This window comes from Diadema setosum, chromosome 4 (assembly GCF_964275005.1).
Source record: "Diadema setosum chromosome 4, eeDiaSeto1, whole genome shotgun sequence".
NCBI classification, from domain to species: domain Eukaryota; kingdom Metazoa; phylum Echinodermata; class Echinoidea; order Diadematoida; family Diadematidae; genus Diadema; species Diadema setosum.
In genome coordinates this window covers 19,868,995-19,895,434 of record NC_092688.1, presented here as the reverse complement: position 1 = coordinate 19,895,434, position 26,440 = coordinate 19,868,995, and the positions used below count along the sequence as shown (strand labels likewise).

At 39.4% G+C, this 26,440-nt stretch overlaps 1 protein-coding gene across 1 annotated transcript; it reads right to left on the bottom strand.

Moving 5' to 3' along the window:
• Window positions 1–2,691: 2,691 nt before the first annotated feature.
• Window positions 2,692–26,306, bottom strand: LOC140227591 (eukaryotic translation initiation factor 4H-like). The gene is made up of 8 exons (XM_072308010.1): window positions 26,203–26,306; window positions 17,085–17,289; window positions 16,349–16,397; window positions 14,928–14,992; window positions 14,141–14,213; window positions 13,293–13,355; window positions 12,347–12,640; window positions 2,692–5,387 (listed from the first exon to the last, which is right to left on the bottom strand). The coding sequence occupies exons 1-8, from the start codon at window positions 26,274–26,276 to the stop codon at window positions 5,221–5,223; spliced, it is 990 nt and encodes a 329-aa protein (XP_072164111.1). The 5' UTR covers window positions 26,277–26,306; the 3' UTR covers window positions 2,692–5,220.
• Window positions 26,307–26,440: the final 134 nt, after the last annotated feature.

Here is a 26,440-nt window from a genome sequence, read left to right as displayed (position 1 = left end):
TACATCACAAAAACTTCCAAAACTCATTTCAATTCTTATGTATTTTATTGTTCTCAGAATTTATTATGTATTTCCTTGTTTTTCAACTTTTGTTTTTTCTTTGTTTTTTTATTGGAAATTGTCACTGACCACTTTCCTACCATAATTAGCACAAAACTAATCAATGGAAGTGATTAATTGTAAAAATAATCAGGTTTTTATGACTTTCATGACAGAGCACCGTTTTCCATAGGAAATGTACACAAAATCACAAAATTGTGCCCGTTTTGGGGCGACATTCCATTACAAAAATGGGCGTGGCTTCGCAAAAGTATACATGGACGTCGCAAATTTGGTCTCAAAAGTCGCGCGAGACTTGAACAAACAAAGTCAAGAAGCCTCGCAACGAGGCCTTCTCGCGTTACAGAATTATAGCGCGAAACGTCGAGGGGGGGGGGGGCGGATTCCGGGTTAAAAGGGGATGGCTAGTAACTGATCAGTGGGAATCGGTGTGAATGCTGGGGGACGATTGTTCCAATTCTTGTGGGATTCATTTAAGAGTACAATGTACATTATATATCTATCGGGTGAAAATTATTTGCTTCGGAATGGTCTCATATTCAAGTAATGTGCAGTTTAATGTTTCCAAGTTAGCATGCCTGTACAGTGACAGGGCATTAAACTGCACATTACTTGAATATGAGACCGTTCTGAAGCAAATAATTTTCACACAATAGATATCTGATATATAATGTACTCTTAAATGAATCCCACAAGAATTGGAACAATCATCCCCGAGCATTCCCACTGAGCAGTTACTAGCCATCCCCTTAAAGCAAGGTTGACTGTACTGTATAGGCCTAAGCAAGGAATCAATTGTGTGTCTTTGTTGTGTGAAAGACATCCCTGTTCACATTTGTACAGTGGATCTTTGACATCGTTTGAGTAAATGAAGTGTGTAAATTGATTGCTCTCTACAGAAATAGGTCCTTTGTGGTGGAAAATGATCAGTATATACTTCAGAAGCGACAAACACACACATAAATATAGACTCGCACACTCACACACACACACACACACACACGGCACAGACACAAGCATGAACACCAGATACAACCATTTGTACATGTATTGCTGATTAGTGTAACAACACACTCCACAGTGTTTAAATTTGAATTTGTTGAATAGAGTGAAATCAAACATAGTATGGGGTAAGTTTCATTATAAACGGACCATAAGGAAATTAAGGGATTTTATATTTCAGATAGTTATCATGAAACAGTGGTATTGGTGGTACACGTAACTACATAAGCTAATCTGATGAGGGGGTGAAATTTTCCTCTCGAGTCTCGTAATGACCTGAATTTCAAAGATTCCTTCTAAAATGAAATGAAAACAAAAATAGCCAAGTATTGTAGTGACGAAATCATATGGGAATGATATATACATATTATATAATACACACACATATATATACACAAATTAAGTGTATATATATTTTTTCCCCCAACAGGAAATGGTATTTACTAAAGCATCTCCCCCAAACATGATTTGTACAGGTACAGTGTATATTTCTGAATACAAACCAATATCAAGAGACACGGGGTAATGACACTACCCCATCTCATTCACATGTTTGGTTTCTACCAGTATCACAGTCTTGTGAAAAATGTTGAAAATTCCAGAATCCCTTTGCTTTTCTGCTGTATGTCTTCTGTCAATTTTAACTTCTTCCATTGTATTTGATTGATTTGTTTGATTTGATTTATTTCTTAATTACTTCTTCATACATAAATGTAATACAAAATCAATAGAACAAACTAATTGAGCACAGTATAATTTGAATCTGACAGGTAAATGATTAATTAATGATTAATTCGAATATCCAATATTTTTCTAACATGATGTAAAACGAAACCAAGCAAGCATTATTTCATGCATACAACCAATACATACTGTATATGCAAACATTGGATCCTGTGTACATGTATCTGCCGTTCAAAAGACAAATTAAGCAACTCTGGATATAACAGAAATACAGGAAACCATCACAAGCAAACGCTTGATGAGGATAATGGCCTCAGAAATGCTTGTCTAAACAATACGACATACTAAGAATATAATATTCAAGTCACCACTCACCGAGTGGCGATAAAAGGAGAGAGGGAAGAATAAGGAGAAACATTTATCCATATCTACTGAGGATAAATGTCATTTATTTCTGACGTTCCTTTAGAAATGCTTTTCTTACCAGTGGTCCAATATAGGTTGTATGATACGACCTTTTAAACACATGTCAGAAAGAGGATACAAGCTGTAATTTAAAGTACATGTATTATAATTTTGTCAATCATGTGATTGTCCCAACACACACAGACACATACACACACACATACTGACAAAGATACATAGTGCTGTGGGTGACGAGTCGTTTCTTTTATTTTACATTCCTATAATAATACAATACTCGTGGGCAAAGGATATTATGCATGCTCCTTCGTGTCGTGGCGTGTGCTGCCCTCAAATAATAGCATCATATCATGCTCGTAACATGTCCACCATTCAAGGTGGAACTTGTCTTGCATGATATATATCTATGATACAAATGGAAAAAACAGACCATGCTACACTTGGCGTCAAGTTACAGAGTACCTGTTCTATGTACACGCTGCTGTAGGCACCCTGTAATTTGGCAACACTCACTTCTGTGTGTTGACTTTTTTTTTCTTTTAAATATTAAAAAAAGCACTCACAAAAGTCCATATACATACTTTCACAGCCTTTTGAAGACCGCAAACTTTCTGCAACTATTCTTCACAGTTTCAGATTTCCAATATGGGCTTTCCCTCCCTGGCACAACACGCCAACTAGTTAATGATCAACACAAGCATTCTGACGTCTATCCTACTTGCACACAAATATGATCTTGCCCACCCGAGCTTCAGAACTCCTACTGTTGTATGAAACACGGCAAAGTCTGTCACAAGTAACAGGAACCGACACTCAACGAGGGACACAAGGAAGGTGCCGCTTGTCCGAACTGGCATCCAACTCAAGAAACAAGAAACCTGTCCGTCACTGTTTCTTTTCGTATAAACATCACTTCATGAAAGTGTTTAGAAATGAGACAACCAATCAAACAATGTTAATGCACAGTCCTCTGTATTGGACGTAGTCTTGCATGCATCTACTACCAAGTACTTCCCACTACCCAGTGAGTTTGATAAACAGCAAACATATCATTCTGACATGAACTAGACCATTCACCAAAGCAGCACATGCTGCTCCAGGAAGCATAATTTGGAATAATGATGTCAAATTCAATCTATCTTTTTTTTTTTCTTCCTTTTTTTTTTTTTTTTTTTTTTACTTTTTTTTTACTTTTTCTCTTCTTCTACAGAATTAGTCATCAATACCCAAATGCTTTCTGCTTCAATAATCTATACAGAAATGGAAATATGTAATATATTCCCACATTTCTTTATAAGCAGATACACAAATATCAATACAATTGCAATATACATACATGCACTAATATATAAGTGGAAATGCATGTACATTTACTGTCTTATCTACTGAAGAGAAAAAACAAAACAAAACCTGAATAGCTATAAACCTGCCAAGTTATATGACATTACCTATGAATAAATGCAGTTAGACCAAAATTACTAGCAATCTAGGACCTCTTGATATGTAAAAAAAAACAACCAAGATATTCCTAGCTTGAAATGCGCAAAAGAAGAAGCATAATTACAGAGCAGCATACATACTGGACATCAATGCACTCAATTTATATATTTACAAGACATAAATCCACCTTTTTTCAGAAGGAAAACATTACTTTAGTTAACTTGAAATCTTTCACTCGCACGATGGCGAGAAATCGACGTGCCTAGATAGAGTAACCTTGGCTCCTCTCACTCAATATATTCACCCTCAGGCTCCAAATGCAAGCTGAGCAACATTCAGGTAACGTAAGAAGAGCCTCTAACAGGAGTTGATGTCAATGTACTTGATTTCATTTGGCAAAATGAAAAAAAAAAAAAGACAAGAGATTACACACTGATATAAACTGTGACTCAACTGTTGAGTCGCCTTCACTTCAGCGAGCTTCCATCACGATTTGTATGACAATTTCCAAATTGTGGGCAATAAAAATGGAGTGACCGCTATCAACATCATTCCCTAGGTCTATTCAACATCCCGGCTTGAGAAGCATGGAATGCCTTAAATTTTAGACGATTTCTAGATTTCTCGTATGTTGTGCGAAAGCCACTAAAAACGTTCCATTACAGCTAACTTTTGCCAGTTGCCTATTGTTACAGGGGGATAATAGAAGATCAAACTCGTAACAAAGCATGGCACAGTGAAATATAAAAGTGACTTCCAACACTAGCATGCTAACTTTACTTTAGATATGCATGCTATGCTGCTTCTATCAATGTAACACACTGTAGATGTAAACTATACTTTCTAGATGGAGTATAATCAATATGAGTTCAAGTGCTACCCATGGCTCTAAAGTCATCTGCACCACAGAATGTAATTTTAAGCTTGTACGATGGTCTCATCGCTTTTCCCCACTCTGCACTAACCACGCCAAATATCATTCATAGAAAAATATCTCTTAATACCTTCAACAACATCCTCCATTTATAAAATCAAGAATCTCAAATTATTTCTTATGATCAGTCTCGTGCCTACTCTACATGAGTTACAATTCATGAACTGGAAAAGTCCTCAAATCTGTAAGAAATGCTTCCATAATGATGAATGATATCTTAGCAAGGAAGATAGATAAAGATTTCTAAAGGGTACAATCATTTCAACATTCCTTTTAGAACAAATATTTACACATTGTTTCATTTTGCCTTCTTCATCGCAAGTAAATGCATTTTTTTTTTCTTTCATAAGCACCTCTTATCAAGGTGAATTCATTTTCATCCTTGACCCCTCTTCCCTCAATAACAGTTAGAGGTTAATGTTGCTTGTTTAATTGCAAGTATCACCAACTATTAAACTTGTCCTTACACACACAATACAGTTTTTGGATATTTCTCTGCTGAACCACTGGTGCCCAATGACTGATGTGATGCCTGATGCCTTCTGCACAGTGTTTAATATCCCGTGGTGTGATGCCTGGGTTACTTGAACTCCACAGATAATCAACCCCATTGGGAGAACTACAACGCAAAACAAACTGTACACTTTTGCATTGAAAACAACAATTGGTGCCTACAGCTACGATGATGATGATGACGCTTCATGCTTCATGTCTGACAGCTTCTCTTCTCTCGGCTTGCCAGTGCCAAAAATGGCGGACCTTTTGCTGGAATCCACCTCCTGACCTACGGGTTCCTTTACAGTGCGGGGGGCCAGTTTTAGCTTTGGTCTTTGGGCTACCTCCTCTGTAAGAAGAAATAAAAGGATATGGTTAATACATACAATAGTTTGATTAAGATTGTATAACAGTATACACATTGGTTTGCCCCTGAACTGCACCTGCCAACACTTGAAAATATCTGAACAGTGCAAAGCCATCAAAGCCTGCAATGTGTGTATGTACATGTGAGCGTATGTAGAGTGCGATATGTGAAAATGTGTGTTGCCTGGTTTATATCGACCCTTTACAAACCTACTTTGCACAATCCATTCAAAATTAATTCATCTAAATGCATGCAACATGGAGGTGAAATCTACTGCTTTATCTGGTGAGTAGAGATGTATTTTTAGTGATACTAATTAGGCATCAGTTTTCTGCCCAAGCATACAAAGCCATTCGCTGATAGCAGCCTTCGTCATTCTCATTCTGTCGTTTGAGGGCACATGCCTCTGTGATCTGCTCTAGATAACTTTCCAGCCGAGACTGTAATGTTCAAGCTGTCTTCTCTTGAGTCTTCAAGTCTCAACCAGATCTCAAATGAAGTTTTAGCTACAGCTACCATAATTATAGCCAAGTCAAAGAACATACTTTCCACCACAATGAAAGTGGAGGTCATTAAAGGATACTGTATACGCTATAATTTTCGCGTGCATAAATTTTCGCAAATTGCCGATGTCACACATTTTCGCGAGTGGTTAAATTCGCGATTGGGGGACCGGAGAAAATATGAAGTGGCAAAGAAAGTGTGAATTTTCACCTTACTAGCAACGAATGCTACCACAGCGACTGGGCTGTGTATACTAGAGATTCTAGTAAATTAGTTAGACGTGGACATGCTATATGTACGTAAACAAGCTTAGCCAGTATGGTCTGTTTGGTAAGCCGTAAAATGATCGTATCGTCAAGGCAAGGGATTCATTTTGGAAGGTAATATTTTCGCGTGTTGTTAATTTCGCGAATAGCTCCCGACTCGCGAAATTCGCGAAAATAAAACCCACGCGAAATATATAGCGTATACAGTACACGACGAGTATAGGAAGAGCTATATATTGATCGATCATGGAAAAGCTTGGAATCCACAATCAGAGATGTGGGAAAACCATAAATCGATGACATCATTGCAAGGAAGAGGGAGTGAATTAATAGTGAGTACAAGAGCAATGTTCTGCTTGACGAGAAAGAAGACCCCACAGATGGGGTATGAGGAGCTCAACTGCATGCCATATGAAGGGTATAGGGATGCAATGGCGTGCATGATTCCCATATCACACCCTGTACTTCAAATGAAAGCTCTCAACTTCACCAAACAGTTGGGGCTATACAAATGTAAGGCATCCAGTAGGTGGCTGGAGGCTTTCCACTAAAAACACTGCATCATCTACGGGCAGATGCATCAAGAGAAAGGTGGTAAGGATACTAACTCAGTAGATGAATAGTTCCAAGAACTAAATTGTACTATATCCCTCATGTAAAGTTTCTTGCCATAGGATTACACAGAGCACGAAAATGGTGTAGTTTTACTAGCTAGCTACGAGCAGCTGGATGCGGTGCAAAGAGTTACTAGCCAGCGTGATATAGTACTTTTGGGAATCCACAATCTGCACCCAATCGTGATCGTGTGATCGATATCTACATTTCTCACTTTAGAATGTACGCAGTGCGCATAGTAGCGATACTTTAGCTAGCGACAGTCCTGTGGCTTGTAGCTAGCTAGCGCTAGCAGCGCGGTCCGGTGCGTGACGGCATTACAGAAATATGTGGTGCGATGGCGTGTAACGTGTGTGTATATAACGTTAGTGTGATCAATGCAGTTCAGCTCAATTGACAAAGTAACGGAGGAATGATTGCAGCAGGACAACATATCAGGTACGAATTAGGAATAAACTAAAACCGATTTTGAAGATGATCTGGGTAACGAAGCCACTTCAAGCCTACTTCTAGTCCTGGACCTCCTCGATCTTTCGGAGTTTTGCACGCTGTAGTGTAGCTCGTGCGTAGGAATCAACAACGGTTTACGGTGGCCTACACATACAGCGCAGCGGTGTTGTTCGCTACACGCGCTGCATGCACTGCTGCTGCACTGCCACGGCCTAACGTTAGAGTTAACGTTAAACCTGCACATTTTTCCAAAAGGGAACCTTGTCATCACTCTAGTAAAATGCTCGAGAGGGATATAAAACAAATATCGACTGCTTTCTTTTGGGCCATGGTAAAACTATTTGACCTCGGTGATTTCTCAACAGTGCCATGTCCCTCGACTTCGTCTCGGGACATAGCACTGTTGAGAAATCACCTTGGTGCAAATAGTTTTACCATCTCCCTCTGTAGCAGTCGATATTTGTATACTAGCACCTGACGTTTGCACTGGCTAAGACAAGTGAGACATCTTTAACTCAGATAAGACATGTCTCTGTGTCTATAGAATTCCCTCTTCACTTCAAGAGGGAGGACTGATGTGGAGGATCACTGTGATGCTTAGCATCAGTGCTTTTCGGGAGGGGAGGGGAGAAAAAGCCACTAACCATGGGGGAGAGCATCAAGCCACATGCTGCTTTGTACAGCTAGACAAAAAGGACATGCATGTCAATTACAATGCAAATACCAAGGCATGCCAATGAGCAAAGTCTTTGATGTGCAAGTAGATACTAGATTGGAATCATCATGCTGGCCATGCCTTCATCCTCACATCCAGCTGAGGAATGTTGAAGGAGAATGAAACCCAAATATCTATGTGAATTGAGGGGATGCAGCAATATTACCAGAACACATCAGTGAAAGTTAGAGGAAAATCAGACAATCTGTTAAAAACTCATGCATTTTTTAAAACAGTGGTGCTGCCATCGCTAAATGAGAAAACTACAATACTCTGTGACATCATGAATGGAAAACGATATAAAGAAAATATGAAGAATATTCAACATATTTTCACTTTTCTAGCATAATGGAAGAGCACTGGAGTTGTCTCTTTCAGCAAATATTACCCTGGACATATGTGCAAGATGAACATATATCTGCAACAAGCAAAGGAACGTGTTATTTTAATTTTCAAAAAATGAAATATTGTGCAATTTAAAAAAAATATTTTCTTTATGTAGTTTTAATACATGATGTAATGAAACTGTAGTAGTCTTCTCATCCAGTAATAGCTGCTTTAAAAATGTAAAACTTTTGAATGGACTGTTCGATTTTCCTCAAACTTCGCTGATGTGTTCTACTTATATTGCTGCATTTACTCAATCCACACGTGTAGTATGGGTTTTTTTCACCTGTAAGAAATTTTTATGAGTGGTAAATCATGACTGAAGAGAGCGATGAAAGGAGAAGTCAGTATAAGGCAATACTGCCTTGCACATGCACTGTGTATGCCAAGTTGCATTCATGTGTTGAGATGGAAAGTAGATGTTGTTTTTTTTGCGTGCTGTTAATTTCTCGAGTAGCACCTGACTTATAAGATTTGCGAAAAAGCAAAATATTAATGACACATCAGGGCTCGACCTTAACTTTTTTTCTAGGAAGCCAGCCGGGCTCCTCGGGGACCTTTTTAGGGAGCCAAATTGAGTTTTAGAGAGCCACGTTTCCCTCAGTCACAATCGGCAGGAGAGGTCTATTACATGTATTAACCTGGTGGAGAAGATTTCATTTCGATATAACATGCATTTCTCCACAGACACAAGTCTGAGATAGTCTCTAACGGGTTTTAGCACAGTCACAGTGTGTGTGTGTGTGTGTGTGTGTGCGTGCGTGCGTGCGTGCGTGCGTGTGTCGTGTGTGTGTGTGCCTGTGCCTGCCGTGCACCTGCGTGGTGTGTGTGTAGGTGTTTTGTGTGGTCCCTCTCCCATTCCCTTGTGTAATTTCTTACCCTGGTCTGTTCATATTGTCTTTCTTTCTCGGTTCTTCTTTTTCTAGCTGCAAGGTGTGGGTTAGAAATATTATGTAACGCCACATGTTGATTGATCAGCAGAGCTGCCAACCTTTGGAAGCACAAATCCGTACTCAGCAGCTCCATAATCCGTATTTTCCACCAGAATCCGTATTTTTTCCATCTCCCTCTTTTTGCCATTTTGAATTAAACTCGTCGACTTATAAGGCCTACAGGCTCTTAACAAAACATTACGACACATGCCAAAGTATCGAGCTGGTCACCAGCACGATAAAGAATCCAAACTACGCAATGTTCAGAGTTGATTGATTGCTTTCTCGCAATGCATGTGTACAAGACTACAAGTGCATGTTGTGTACCTCCAGAAACTTGCTGGGCTGGTTATGGAAGCTTCCACTATCTAGCAGGGGTGGGGGAATGTTTTCATCTTCTCAAGAAAGCTTCTGTGTGAGCGAATGCAAAACTCTGTTCGGTGTTTCAAACTATTGTTTACTATAAAACGTAATCATGCGTTGTTTTCAGGCTTTTTAATTTTACTGGATTTTAAACATCAGTATTTTCCGAAAGTACCGGTATTCCAATTTCTTTTACCCTGACTGGATCCCGATCTCGAAATGCCGCGCTGTGTGTGGTTGCGCAAATGTGCAAACACGTGGTTGTACTTTCAAGTTTAAAGGAATGCGCCATGTGCTCCTGCCTAAGAGGTTACTGCAAGTTCGATGGATCGAATGCGCCACAGCTGAGCTGATGGCTTGTTTACGGTAAACATGTAGTTTACATTCGATACGAAGAAGTCATTACGTCTTTCAAGAGGAAAAACATACACAACAAACAAAAAACACCCACGAACGATTGTTGATAGCCAAAACTTTGAAAAGTAATAAGCAGTTATGATGAGCATGAACTTAAATTAATCGTCATGATTTTGCTGTCTAACCAGGTGATGACTGCATCTCATTGGACCTACTCGGAGTGAATTTGTCTGGGCATACGAGACCTTTTAAGTATTTCTGTGATTGCCTTTTTAATTGACTGATTAATCGATCCCTTTTTATTGTTCAGGGAACATAAGATATTCGATTAAGTACACTATATTCGACTGTTTGATGTTTCCTGCTATGCGCCAAAAGAAAGGCTATAGAATCACGATATCTTTGCAATGATTCCTTTAATTCTACTAATGAGCTGGTTCTTCGATCGATATTTCCAGGATATTTACACGCTGTTTATTCCAATGCGCGCATTCTTTCGTCTGGCACGCACCTGGGTGTGGCACCTGCTTTTGTGGAAATTTCCACAAGGGGAGAAGGTAAGGGTGGGTGTCAAGTTTCTTCGAGCCGAAGAGACTGCGCGCATGTATTCAGTATTTCACAATCTCTTCGCTCTGATTTATTGTAATTCATGCTTTCCCCTTTTTCTTTGCTGATATTGAACATTTAGATTTAACTTTACGAGGGTTGGTAGATCGTAGATCTTTTTGTTGTGAGGTGTATATAATTTGTTTTTTTTTTAATCATTCTTTGGAGGGGAAAGAAGAGTAAGGGGGAAAGAAGAAAGAGGGAAAGTGAAATAAAACGAACAGCACGTACGCTCATACAGCATTCACAGTAAGCCGTCTTTTTATACAATTGTACCAGCATAGTTTTCATCATCACCATCAGACATCACTCAGATCATTTTAGCCTTTTCCTATCAACATTAAGAAACACGTACAGTCCCTCGAGATAAAAACCGAGGAAAATAAATAACAAATACAAATAACAAGTATCAACACCTCCCAACAACACAAATATTTAGAAAAGACAACACACGTCACTTCGATTCGAAAAAGCATTGCAGCAAAGCGGAGAAATCGCCGTTACGAAATAACAGTGCGAGACACTTGAAAGAATTACGTTTAAACATTTCAAAGTAAAAAGGGAACGGATAAAGTGATATAAAATGGAAGAAATCGTACCAAACGAGGTGTGAGAAACGACAGAAATAGAACGATAAGTTTAGTAGTAGGATTAGGCCCTAGCAAAAGTTTGCAGCACCAAAAGCTACGCGAAAATTAATACACATTGGAAACTCTGTATTGCGACGAGATGTGGATCCTTGGGATCGTCAATAAACGATACAAAACAAAGGAAATTAATTCATTTTGACCGGAAAATAGTTTGTTATAAGTATTCTGTTATATGAGATCTCCTTTAATAATAGGCCTAGAAATACACCGAGTTTCAACGATATCAAACAGTACTCGGGAAAGAAAATTCGAACGCTTTTCACCTGCGCATTATACTGCAGTGCACATCAATACACGAACAGAAACTCACCTCTTCCTTGCAGAAAAATGATGCAATAACGTTACAAAAAACCACACACAACACTCTCAAAATCATTTCGTACTTGGGAGGCAAGGGAAAAGCGGAAGAAGTAGAGAAAAAAAGCAGACATTGCACAACGGAGCGCTTCTACCCCGACTCAAAACGAAATAGGGTACTGTTTGTAGTGGCAGCTGACTACAGTGAGTAGCTAAGCTACTATACTCACGCTCCCCAGCCGGCCACACGTGGGGATACCACGGCGATCGATGTCAACATCCACGGTCCGTAGGCGACAGGGATTCAGGTGCGCGAAGTTCCGTTCGGTGTACACAGTACGCAAGCAGCGAATTGCATGCGCGCACACTATTCTACGATAGAAGATTACGAACACACACACGTCGGGTACACACACACACACACACACACATGCGGGCAACGCGGGCCGGCTGGAGAATGAAACATGTACAGTGTGTAGTCTATATTGCAATTTCAGGGATAATAACTTCGAGCGTCAGGGCTCGCTGCGCGCGCCGGGGCCGCTCGCGCTCGTCCAAAATGTGATGTGTACATAAACTAAATTCTGTCTTGAAACGTGAGGCTATACGGCAAAAAAACTTGAGGAGCCAGCCGGGCTTTTTTCATACATTTCTAGGGAGCCCGTAGCGATTCTGGGGAGCCAATGGTCCCCGGGCTCCCGCTAAGGTCGAGCCCTGCACATACTTGTATATGCCGTGTACAGCATTTGGACGGGATGGCGATCATAACATATGGAAAAAGTTTGACTGCTGCACAAACCTGCTGTGGGTTCCCTAAATTCCTCCCTTTGCCTGGGTGGGCGGTTGAAGTCGCCGTCACGTCTTCCTCTTCCGCCACCGTATCCTCTGTCACGCCCGCCATCAGAGCCACCACGCCCCCCATCGAAGCCGCCACGCCCACCGTCGAAGCCACCTCCTCCCCCACCGTATCCCCTGTCTCGCCTTCCTCCGCCTCCTCCATAGCCACCATAGCCTCCTCTCCTGTCATCCCAGCCACCACCACCGCCACTGTTCTCGTAGCCCCCGCTTCCACCACCTCTGTAACCACCGCGTTCTGGGAGGATGTATAAATTCACACAGAATTCACACAGAATCCAACTTCTGCATTTCTTGATATTACCACTTTGAAATTTGGTGTGTCTACGACAGACCTTACAAAATTTGGCAGATACCGTACACTTGTATGTATCTGTATGTTCTCTTCTTTACTGTCACTGTCATGCCTTTAACTTTTATCATACAGCATACCTTAATACCTTTGGCTTGGTCTCTTATCTGTGCATGTAAAACATGTAAAACCTTAAACATGCTTATTTATGAAGAAATTGTAGCAAATGCTTGTTTCCTAATACAGTATTACATCGAAACAATTTCTTATTACTTTCATTACCATCTTAAAATGGAAAACTTGTCTCCAAAATCTCTTCCAGACACGAGTGCTTGGATGCCATCATGACAGTTGCATGTCTTTTGATGACAAATGATGCTGATATGATGCAACAAATAATTTTGCTTCATACAATTTTTGCATACCAGTACTAGCAATACGCAAGTAAAAACTCTAGAAAGGCAAGACCATGTACAACAATAATATCAACAACTTTTCATGCTATCTCTTGTCTTCCATACAACCTGTCCTGGCTTTTCATGCAAGTTTAAGTATTTGCTTGTTGTTAGGGACTCTAAAAGCACGCTAGTCATCTCACCTCCATCACGATTCCCACCATAACCACCTCTGCTGCCTCCTCCCCGGCCTCCGCCTGAGTATCCTAAAGGACACATGAGACGTATTTAGATTGATTTAAAGATTTCAACAGATGATAGGAACACTCTGTCATGTTTTAGACCCCTCAATGAAGTCTGTCAGTTTGAGCTGGGTGAATGTGGACCAGAGCAACCACAGTGAAAATAATTTCATTTGGCAATGCTGAAATACTGATAAACCCCCCAATCCCCTCCCCAACTCCCAATACCTAAGAAAATGCCTTTGAAGGGGTGCGAGCTTGGCATTACGCACAGTGCCACGTCTCTGTCCATATACCCGACTCCACATTGGATAAGTGCAAGAGCAGCAAGTTTAGTGCATTGACATCTGCTTCTACAGGCCATCGAACGGTGTGGCCAACATATATGAACTTTGATATTTGTTCTAATGTTACATAGTTCTATTTGGTCTGCTTTCAGTTTGTCTACTACCTTTTGAAGTACTGACTAAAGACACATCAAAATAGGGTTTGCCGCTATAATCACATTTGCTCATTTCCCATATGCAGTAAGAAAGACATTTGTCATACAACAATTTCACTAAATTTGCTTACTTTTAAAGTGGAAATTTTCGCAGTGCAGAAATTTGTGCATATTTCACGCAACAAGATACTACCGCAAAAACAAAAGCAAACAAAATTTGGTTTCTTGGATGCAATTAATATGTGATATTTCTATTCCATGGAACTGAAAACATGCAAAATTGATCCTACTTGGTTGAGCATAAAAAATTACTCACTTGAAAATTTCCACTTTAACAGTATATTCTGTGAAGGTTCATGATACTTACCTCCTCTCTGACCATCTCTCCTATTCTTCCTGCCTTCAGCTATATCTACTCTGAGTTTGCGGCCATCATAGATCTGCAAGTATGACCAACAAACATGTTTAATACTATCACCTGCAGCACTTGTGGCTATCACATAATGGTCATCATGCTACAATGAGGACAAGAATTCTTAAATACTCATCATACACACACACACACACACACACAAAAATAAATAAATAAATCGGTGGCATAAATTCTGAATGAACACAATCTTCACAAAAGATGAGATCATGGACTTAAACCTTGGCGTTAGCTGACATACTACATTCTTACTTGTCTCAGAATTTTCAAGTATCACAACTGCAATCAGAATATCATAATTGACATCCATGTCAATTTCCTCACATGACACATTCTTCTATTTTTTTTTTTTTTTTTACATTGCTCAAATCTTTTCATACCATATCCTATTTTGCTCAAGTTCAAAGATTTGTTGCTTTCTTCATTTTCATTATTCAAAGGACTTGCTTTCTGATGAAATGTGGTTATGAAAAACTAAATGCTGCCACTACAGAAAACCATTTTGGGAATAAATTTCAACTTTTTGATAATTTCATAAAGATTATCCAAACCTGCAAAAACTTTTCTGATTCATCCGCATATTACATACATATATATGCAAACAAAACTTCTTGACACACTTTGACTGAACACTGCATTTGGCAGGAAATTTCACATTTTAGAACATTGACACACAAAAACATACTGACATACGTGCTGCACAGTAACTTGCAGGCATACTTACTGCTCCATCAAGTTCAAGGGCCTCTTTTAATGTATCCCCATCTTCGAATTCAACATAGCAGAAACCTGTCAAACAGAAAATTCAAAGTGGGAAAATTCAAATAGTTAGATTAGAATATATGCAAAAGACTTAAAGGGAAGATAAACCCAAAGAGCAATGTGGATTGAGTGAAAGCAGCAGCATTAGTAGAACACATCAGTGAAAGTTTGAAGAAAATCGGACAATCGATGCAAAAGTTATGAATTTTTAAAGTTTTGGTGTTGGAACCGCTGGATAAGGAGACTACTAGAGGTTATTACGTATGAGTGGACTACAATATAAAGAAAATATAAAGGAAATTCAACAAAAATTCACTTTTCTAGAATTATGAAAGAGCAATGGACCAACCTCTTTCAGAAAGCAGGGGGAATAATTGCTACCCTTAACATATGTAAATATCAAGTTGATGGAATTTGTAATTTTCACGAAAAATGGATTTTTGTAGTATTTTCTTTATATTTTCTTGGTATTGTTGTCCACTCATACGTCATAACCTCTAGTAGTCTCCTCATCCAGCGGTTCCAACACCAAAACTTTAAAAATTCATAACTTTTGCATCGATTGTCCGATTTTGTTCAAACTTTCACTGATGTGTTCTACTAATGCTGCTGCTTTCACTCAATCCACATTGCTCTTGGGGTTTATCTTCCCTTTAATATATATGAATAGAGAGATAAAAATGCTATATCCACACTTGTTATATTCATATAAACATGTTGATGGAGGAAGTCTGAGCATGATTCCATCAGAATCTAAAGAATGAATCATGATATCAGATATGTGGACTGTCACACTTCCATCAATGCATATGCACAAGGTCATCTACATAACAGGCAACATACCACACTTACCAAGTGTTTTATAGTTTTCTTGATACACACAATGAAGTACTCATGAGAGTGAGAGCCATATCTGAATGGTATTACTTCATCACTCTTTGGGCAAACCTCTCACTGTCTTCCAATTCAACTGAATGAAATAAATACAACGAAAACATGTTTTCTTCATGAGTGTAGAGATATCTTCATATCAAAACGAAGTTCAACATCTGTAGGGCACACTACCAAACTGGGAGAGCTATTTTGACCTCAAGTTTCACAAGGAGTCGGCTCTTCAGAAACAAAGCAACAGTACATCCATGACATTTTTGTAAATTCGTACCAGGTGCTTGAAACTGCCAGAAGAGCAACCATCATCGATGGTACAAATAGTGACTGTGGCTATTAAAGCAGAAAACAAATCCTCAAAGTGTGAATCATATTATAAGAAGAAAGTTGCTCTTCCTAACAGATTAAATGTTCCAGATATGTGTTGTTCAAAAAATCTCAATCACCAAGCAGCTGAAATTTGGTTTTAACTGTAAGAAACATTTGTGAGCTTACCTTTAAACTTTCCGGTGTCTTTGTCATGTACAAGGCGAATATTACGAATCTGTCGAGATGAAAAATATCCTGACATTACACAGTAGTTCATTAACACAAGGGCAAACAAGAACAGCATCTTCATGAGTAATCTTTTTTTTTTCTTTATTATCTTTTTCAATCTAACAAGAATGTTAGATCTCTCTCAGGACTTTCCTCTAAATAAAATAAAAACATGGCAAAAATAAACAAATAAATAAATAAACAAATAAGACTATACACATGCTCAGTTTGACAGTTTTGTTTTATTTGCACACAGAACTCAACTCTTCTGCTTTAGATGAGATTGAGGACACACATCTGAAGTTAGATGCCTAAAAAGTAAAATTGAAGGAAAAAAGTAGTTTTATTTTATTTTATTTTTTTTTAATCTATTTTTACTGGCACAAGGAACTTCTGCTTTGTCTGATGAGTACAAACATCTGAAGGTAGATGCCTCATAAGTAAAACTGAAGGAAAAAGTATTTTAATTTGTGGGAACAGAATCTGCACTGTGTGAGTGATATCATAATTACGATTATAAGTAGCAGGATATGACACCAACATCAATGTTTCATTCTCTAGGCAACCCCCTTTACCCTTACATCGACACAAATGCTACATGATATCTCACATGGTCAGAAATTCAAGGAGGAAAAATCATAATGGAGTAACGACACACGCACTTACAATACAAATAAAAACTGAATACACTTACACTCAGATTTTCAAATATGTGGTCAAGGTCCCCTTGAACCGAGTCATCTGGAAGATTTCCTACGTAGGCGGTGTAGGGGGGTGCTGTGGGGAAGTTTGCTCCTGATCGTCCGCCGCCTCTGTCTCCTCCGACTCCCCCTCCACCTCCTCCACCACCATATCGACCACCATCATTGTAACGGCCACCACCTCCTCCTCCGCCTCCACTGTATCAATGGGGAAGAAGGAGGGAGAGAGATGGAATAGATAAAGGCACAGAGGAACAGAGAGATAGATTGGAAACCTACAAAAATATCTTCACAATCTTCTCTGCACATTTTGAATGGGTTGAAAATTGTGCAGCGTGAATATTCAAGAACACACAAATATATTTGTTTATTTTTTGAAAATGCCAAATATGAATGCATTTTTAAAACCAGTTTCCCCTCCCAGATTGCACGTTGCATAAGACATCTAATCAGTGTGTGCAGCACTGTACTACTGTACTACAATGTAAAGCTTACTGGGAAATGGGCAAAGTGATTCAACGAAAAAATGAATTTTCAAAATTCCTGACTTTTGCCTGAAACCGTTGTCGCTGGTCACATTTGATATCTCCCAAGTTTTTCTCATCTGAGCTGCAGCATACATGTGCAAACTACTGCAATAGTGGGATCAAGAGCATAAGCTTTTAAATCAAGCAAAGCTCATGCACATACAGTATGAGGGTGCAAAGGCAACTTGTCCATTCACAATGTATGTGCTGATGTTTTCTCAATAGCGAGCCATATCCAGGCCCATCACAGTAAAAGCTAGTTTGTAGACCATTCTTGCTTAGCAGTACAATAGTGCATACCTGTGGTACATGTTATTTTACGCAATATACTATTACACATACTAGAGGAGATTCCAACATGCGTGCATGACATCAATATCAGTTGACAGTCTTTTTTTGTTTGTCTTTTTCTTTTATCAACAGCCCCAAAAGGGCAAACATAAGAAAAATTGATGTGGCAACTCAAAAAAGGATGCGGACAGGGATGAGAAATGCACATTTTTCACATTTTCATCGCCATTTTGAAAAATACTGGTAGTAAATAGTTATGAATTGATGTGGTAGCCGAAACTTTTTTTTTTTTTTTTTTTTTTTTTTGATACGCACCAGTGAAGGAAATACAACATTGACTCCCTTTACGTGTTGAAGCCCAGCCTGTCAATTCCCTCAAGACTTCACAAAGATGTTTGGGAAACTATTCATCACCTTGGTATAGCGCGAAGGCGTAAAACTCACAGAGGGAGAAGACAGAGGAAAATTAACAACGGCCCTGTAGTCATCACAAAAAAGGCCAAGTCATCTGCCAATACTTCTGATGATATTGAAACTCATACGTTTGATGGATCAGTGCACATGGGCACTCATCAGGACATTGGACAGCCCATTGAGATCATAGTGCATCACCGTTTTCGGCGGATTAATTGTGGTAACAACAACAGGACTTCGCCCATATCTCACAATGTTATCCCTTTGCAACGCATTAACACCTACAAATGCAGGTTCCCCTCTTTTCTTCTAACGAATATTCGATCACTGAGCAACAAAATAGACAAATTCTGTGCCACTGTCAAGGTCCATGGAGCTGACATAGCTGCAGTTACGGAAACCTGGTTTTCGGAGACAAATCCTGCTGATGAGAATCTCATGGACGGCTATAATCTCTTCCATAAAGACAGATCTGCAAGACGCGGTGGTGGCGTCGCCCTCTACGTCAGGAATGACATTTCTGCGACCATCTACGGAAGTGATCTCACTCCAGGTAATCTCGAAGTTCTGTGGGTTAAAATGAATCTCCGTCGTTATGTAAAGCAACCTATCGATCTCTTTACCTGTGTTGTCTACTCACCCCCTGCATCTCCTCTCAAGGATGAAATCATCAACCATCTGATCATTATGACCAATAGCATTCGGAACTCCTTCTCCAATGCATCAATAATGGTCTTAGGTGATTTCAATGACTTGGATACCAACCAATTTTCTGGACAGCTTGGATTTCAGCAGTTGGTCAATCAGGCTACGAGAAACAACAGTCTCCTGGACATGATATTCACAGACTCTGGGGAGTACTTCCGAGAGCCTATTGTGACAGCACCAATTGGCCGTTCTGATCATGCAACTATCGTCCTACTACCACACTCTAGCGTAGCTAAGTCTGTAATTAGACGCAGTTATCGTCCTTTGCGAGACTCTTGTGTGCGCTCCTTTGGCCGCTGGATCACCGAATACAATTTTGATGAGATATCGCAACTACATTCTCCGGAGGACATGGCCCAATATCTCAATACAGTGCTCTCACAGGCTTACAGAAAACATTTTCCTCTTGTGATCTGCAAACGTGCAAAAACCGATAAACCCTGGATAACTAACGGTCTAAAATCGCTCATCCGAAGAAGACAGCATGCCTATAATAGAGGAGATTTTGTCACATTTCGCTCTCTACGAAATCGCGTTTCACGTGATATCAAGAAACGGAAGGCTGCCTTCTATGACTCAAAGATCACTCCCTTGAAAAGCTCTAATCCAGGAAAATGGCACCGCAGAATTCGATCTATGGCTGGTATGAACACGAAACAAACCATCAGCTTTCCTGACGAGTTTGGTGTGAACGATTTCCAGCGAGCTTCTTTTATTAACAATTTCTTTGCAGAGATATGCAGAGATCTGCCTGAACTCGACACTTCTTCATGTCCAGCCTTTCTCCCTGCAAGACAACCACTTCCGCTTATTCCTCGGCTCAAAGTCTACAAGGAACTTAAACGACTCGATCCAACGAAAGCTGTCCACCCAGACGACATTCCCATGAGGCTGATTTGTGAATTCGCTTTCGAGATTTCGGCACCACTTACCAACATTTTCAATGCCATCTACACTTCTTGGGTGTTTCCTCTGTGTTGGAAATCATCTGTCGTGACACCAATACCAAAGAAGTTACCGGTTTCTGGCTGCACTGATTTGAGACCAATATCGATTACACCCGTGTTTTCCCGTGTGTTTGAAACCTTTGTTGTGCAGCATTTGATGAGTGATCTGGCACCTCATCTAGATAATCGTCAGTTTGGGAATATTCGCGGCAGCTCGACGACACACTACCTTGTAAGCTTACTCGACACAATTTTGAAGGACCTGGAAAAAGTGAATCAATGCGCGACACTTTGCACAATCGATTTCTCAAAGGCGTTCGACCGAGTGAATCACAACATCGTCATTCGCAAACTCATCGAGTATGGTGTTGATGAAGCTCTTCTCCCAATCATTTGCAGTTTCTTGAGTGATCGTAACCAGGCTGTAAGAATTGGCTCCGCTATCTCGGACATGAAAACCTTGTCCTGTGGCGTGCCACAAGGAACCAAGATGGGACCCGTCCTGTTCTTAGCCCTGGTCAATGACGCTGCATGTTACACCAATAATCGCTGGAAATACAGCTGTACGTTGATGATTTGAGCATCCTTGAAATCCGTCCGACCACAGCAGTTTCCCTTTTACAGAGAAATCTTGATGATCTTGCCGGTTGGTGTCTTGGAAACGATGTTAAAATCAATGTGACAAAAAGCCATGCAATGACCATCAATTTCAGCAGACGCGAGATCCATCATGTGCGCTTGGATATCAATGGTGTGCCCCTGGAGGAAACTGCGTGTCAGAAGATCCTCGGTGTTACCCTTCAGTCAAACCTTAATTGGGACACGCAAGTCGCTGATATGATATCGAAGGCGGGGAGGAGACTCTTCATTCTCTGCCGTCTGCGTAGGTGTAGTGTGAGCCGGGCTGACCTGATAACTATCTACATATCTTATATTCGCCCTCTTCTCGAGTATGCGTCACCTCTCTGGGCACCTAACATAACCAAAGGACAGGCTAATGCCTTGGAAAGAGTTCAGAAACGCGTTTGTCGCATCATCCTAGGCAATGAGTACACCTCATATGAAAACGCTCTCAATGAATTACAAATCCCACGTTTAACGTCCCGGTATGAGCAGCTCCTCCATTCATTCAGACGTGGTCTTCTCCATTCCCCCCGCCATAGAGACTTCTTGCCACCTCCACGGAATCAGATCTCCACACGTCAACTTCGCAATTCTCATGCCCTGAACACTCCTTTTTGCAGAACTGAACGTTATCGTAGATCCACTATTCCATCTGTAGTTCGCCTTCTTAATAAACAATAAGTTTTTTTTTTTCTATGGTATTTAGTTTGTTATAGTTGTTGTATGTATGTCGTATGTGAAAGTTGAAAGACTGTTTTTTTCCTATCTTCTTTCACACATGTTTGTTGTATATACTCCCTATGTTTCTTTTTCTTTTCAAATTTCTTTCCCTCCTTAACCACAACACCAGTCACTGTTTTATGAAAAGGTCATCTTTGTTTATCTATAGAAGCCTTTTAGGCTTAACTTTCTTTCTCTCTTTTTTCCTTTTTTCTTTTTTTTTCCTACCCTTTTTATCAGACTGCATTTTAAGGCGCATTTCTCTCACTCTTCATGACTTATGAGATACATTGAAATGTTGGTACATACAAGCATACAATTATGAGTATATATGACAGTGCAATTTTGAATCTATTGTGGAATCACATGTTTATAAATTTTGTCAAAGGCATCTTCGTAATTGTTTTATATATTTGTATGTGAAAGCTGCAAGATTTGATGTCCCCAATTTTCTTCCACACGTGTTTGCTGTTCTTTCTATTTTCATACTCTTTTCCCTTTTTAACTACAAAACCAGTAACTGATTTATGAAAAGGTTGCTTTTGTTTGTCTAGAAGCCTTTTAGGCTTTATTCTCCCTCCCACCCTTTTTATCGGACTGCATTTTAAGGTACATTTCTTTCACTTTTTATGACGCATGATGGTATATGGATATCTTGATACATGCACAACTATAATTATATTACGAGGAATATGAAAGTGCAATTTTGAATCTATTGTATACATGTAATCATGATTTTATTATGTATACATGATGTATGTATATACATGTATGTGGAAAGAAATGAAGTGTAATTGTTATACTAGATTCTGTTATGATATAATATAGTAAAATATAAATGCAACATTTGATGAATTATATTATGTTAGGTGCTTTTGGTGTTTAATAATGTCATTGATTTTTTTTTCCAATATTTTGGTGATTTTAGCTTGAGGGTTGGTGAAAAGTTTTGTAATTGCTGTGTAATAACGTCTCCTCATTTTTGTACACCCCTGCATATGTATTTTTGTTGTTGTTGCTTAGATTAAGGGTTTTTTTTTTTTAATAAATATTCATAATCCAGAGTTTTAAAAGAAAGTGATTGTATTGAGTAGTTTTTTTTTTTCTCCGTTGTTGTACTGTATACATGTATGTAAGTTTTTGTTGTTTTAGATTAACAGTTGTGTGATTTTTATGTATAATTTCTCAATATGTTTATTGTAAACACCTTCAAATGTTATTTGTGAAGCACTGTGATTTTTATCTATATACACACTGTACATGTACTCTGTAAACTGAATGTATTTCAGCCTTTGGGCTGCCAATTTCAGGAATAATAAACCTTATCAAAAAATCAATTCAATTCAATTCAACTTGATTCATTGAAGGATGAGAAATTACTTTCTTCTTTTTTTTTTCTTGGCCTTATGCCCTTACCTATTTATATTCTACACGAGAGAAGAAAAGGGTACTAATCTTGTGCAGTTGTGGACACATCATAAGTTCCTATATTGATGGTTAGGGGGACTAAGCATTCATGGTACAGTATTTCTCACTTTGGCCATTATGAAATTATTTAATGGTTTCTGCAGCACAGTGCTAGCCTAAGGAACTTAGAGAAAAAAGTCGTTTCAGATTTCATGACTTACCAACATTTCACGACTGAAATATTTCAAATCAAAGTTCAGCAAATTTTCAGACAGAATCACAAGCAACACCTCTCCGATAGTGGCACACTTTGCCATTCCAAAAGCTTAAAAAACATGTGAATTTGACTTTATATTGAGTTACAAATAGTTACATGAAGAGAGAGAGAGCAGGTAGGAGTGGCAAGAATCATTTTCATAGCGACACATGGAGTACTATCATGACTTATCGTCATGGTCATGGCGGATGATTAGACAATAGACTAATTCGAATTCAAATAAATCTAAAATTACCATCAATGATAAGTACTGTGATACTACAGCTGTACAAACATATGTAGCCACCTGATAGTCAACAAAGTTTTTCATACAGTGTAAGTAAAGGCGAATAAAGCAAGCCGCCCATACAATGTAACTCAACCATGATGCCATCCAAAATTTGAGCGCTGACTACATGTAAATCCCATGTTTTTTATTGTGGTCAAATACTGGCACTGGATAGGAGGTCGAACCTTGGACTTGATGCTGGTTTCTTGCATGTGCTACAAGTCAATTTCATGGAACTTGTCTTTGACACAGGGTTAACTGTTGTTGTTAGTCTACACTAGTGTTAGTCATTACAATAATAACTAGAGAAGCACTCTGTGAGCGCAGGCATTTGAGTTTCACCTACAAGTAGTCATACATGCTGAAAGTCGCTCGATTTCCCAATAATAGAAGCCTTTTGACATGTCATGAATATCTAGTTGCGCGGCACGCCTCGCCCTAGCCAAAACTAGAGAACACACTTTAGTGCACATATGAAAACCTCAAAAAATGCGCAGCCTGCACTCCCTATTTCATTGACCCTACCTGCCAAAATACAGAAAATCCTTTGTAAAATCCACAAAAATTCCCAGATCACCATCAAAACTTAATTATGTGTTCCTTGTGTCATTCTCAACCTTTCCTGTAAGTTTCATCTAAATCGGTTTACAACTTTTTTAGTTATTTTGCACACGGACAAACAAATCAACAAACCAATGAAAGCCGATGAAAACATAACATCCTCCCTTGGTGGAGGTAATAATACAGTTATCTAGATCTGTCAATTTCTAGATCTAGATTTCTACATTGTCTTATACATGTATTACTAACTGTTAGTGAAACACGCGACATAGACCTACATCATAATGATCATAACATTTTAACTAGAGAAGCACTCTCGAGAGCGCAGACCTCCGCCAAGCAGTAGGCTACGTTTGTAGTTATTTCCACCAATGATCTTGTTCTTCCATACATGTAACCGAGACCGCGTTCGGGCTGCGGATAATAGGATTTGGGTCTCATATGGGCTACTGTAGTATCGCGGCTAAATTTCAAATTAAAACTAGAAATTTACATCAATTTGAATACATACAGATGCAGTCCAATTATTGACAACAGGATATGGTGAACATTTGGTTCTGCTAATAGTCCATTTCTGTCCAAATTGATGACTTTGATTTGGTCAAGAGGAATTTGAGCGAACAACTGCTCCGTAGGACAGATTTGAAACCTATGCACTTGCGCTAGCCGGTAGATGACATAGCCTTTTAGACCAGGCACTCTTGTGCTGTGCGACATCATGTGGTGCTTGATTGCTCTCTGCTGGTGGGCGTGTTTCACTCGAACCCTTTCGCTCGCCACTACACAGCGCACTGTGAAAGGGCCTTGTTCAAAGGTTAAAGACATTGCGGCTCCCATGCATATTCATATCCATTCTATTCTAGTCTGAGGCAGTCTGCTTTCTCAACAAGAAAGGTAAACAATTGAAATGCACTACCCAAGGAGTCATCAACACGAGCAACATAAACCAATTCATGTCTTCCCTTAAAAGACATTGGAAAAACAACTCAATCAAGTATGAACCATACCTGAGACAGGACAAAACAGTAACGATGGACAAATAAGCTTTGCTTCCAGTCTCTACACCAAGTATACCCAAGTACAAGTGCCACGCAAAGGTTGCAACAAAAAACAAAAAAATGAATGGGAGGTATGGAGAAGAATGGGTGGAAAAACGTCTTTTCAAGACCATGGGATCAATCTGAAAATGAGCAAGTCCACAACTGGTATGAATTAGATACGGGGAAAAAAAAAAGACAAGAAAAGTAAACCATTTGCTGGTAAAATAGGACACTTTTAGAGGCGCTTGAATTTGTGTTTCTTTTTCATCGTACAGGTTGACTCAGTCAGGGCTCTCCAACTGTGTGAAAGAGCGCCCTGGGGTTAGTTCTTCCACACAGCAGAGATCAGTGAATAGTAATGCATCAATGAGTGGAAATCACCGGATTTCCCAATATAGAAGCCTTTTGTTACATCAAAATCAACTTCCAGCTGCACGGCGCTCCTTACCCTACACTGTACCTACAGTAGTAGCGTAGCAGAAACTAGAGCACGCAATTTAGTATGTGTATGAAAACCCCAAAATGGGCAGCTTATATGAACTCCCAAACTTCACCAAGTTCATCAGTGTATTGACCCTCTCTACCAAAATATCAAAAATCGTTCGTAAAACCCATAAAAATTTCCAAATCACTACCAAAATTTATTTTAACTCATCTGTTCCTTCTGTAATTTGCAACCTTCCTGTACATGCTGTACCCTGTAGGTTTCATCCAAATCCTTTCACAACTTTTTGACTCGAGTTATTTTGCACATGGACTGGTCGTTTAATGCTATCACATTCATGTCATGTCATGATCATTCATGATACAAATACAATCAGTAGGTATGTTGGATGGGTATGGGTGACATTTAATATTGCACATGAGCATGATGAGCGTGTGGCACTCCAGGCCAGTAGCAGTACTTGAAGTAGGACATAATAGTCTATAGAAACTACATTCTTCATTGGCATGCCGTCATGATTCTGGCTAACAGTAGTGGGATATAGACTGTAATCTGTAGTGTAGGCATATAATACAGTATAAGCAGTCAGCTCAGCAGTGTGTGCACTTCTCTCGCACATCAGACTTCAGAGCAGAGTCTCACTTCACATCATCAGTCACCACACTTCGTATGCGCAGGCAGCTGTAAGTCCATGGGCGATTCGGATCGAATGGGATGGGAAGCGCACACATTTGCTAACACACACATGATCTCGACGAACGGCATACTGCACATATTACAATAAATATCTCTCGGAAACAAATTCCTAATAACAAATTAGCGGTGCATAGGACACCGGCAGTATATCAACAAGCATTTATGGCACATCTTTAGATATTTTACCCTGAATATCCACCACCGCCGCCTGCCGAATAACCTCGATTGTATCGATCATCGTCGTCAGTGTAGTGCGACATCTTGGAGAAATGTTACAGAGGACTTGCCGGTTTGAAGAATGATGTTGTTGTAAGAGGTAAATGTAGAACTTGAATGCTGACCAAAAGATACTACCTACATAAATCAACAAAAATATATTTTTCAATTTTGATATAATTCTAATAAAATACAATTCAGAAAAATA

Excerpts from the sequence above, each read along its gene's own strand:
- LOC140227591 (XM_072308010.1), bottom strand. The coding sequence starts at position 26,276 with ATGTCGCACTACACTGACGACGATGATCGATACAATCGAGGTTATTCG. Across the intron at positions 17,290-26,202 it reads GGCGGTGGTGGATATTCAGG|TGGAGGCGGAGGAGGAGGTG; the intron begins GTAAAATATCTA and ends CCATTGATACAG. Across the intron at positions 14,214-14,927 it reads CCCTTGAACTTGATGGAGCA|ATCTATGATGGCCGCAAACT; the intron begins GTAAGTATGCCT and ends TCATACTTGCAG.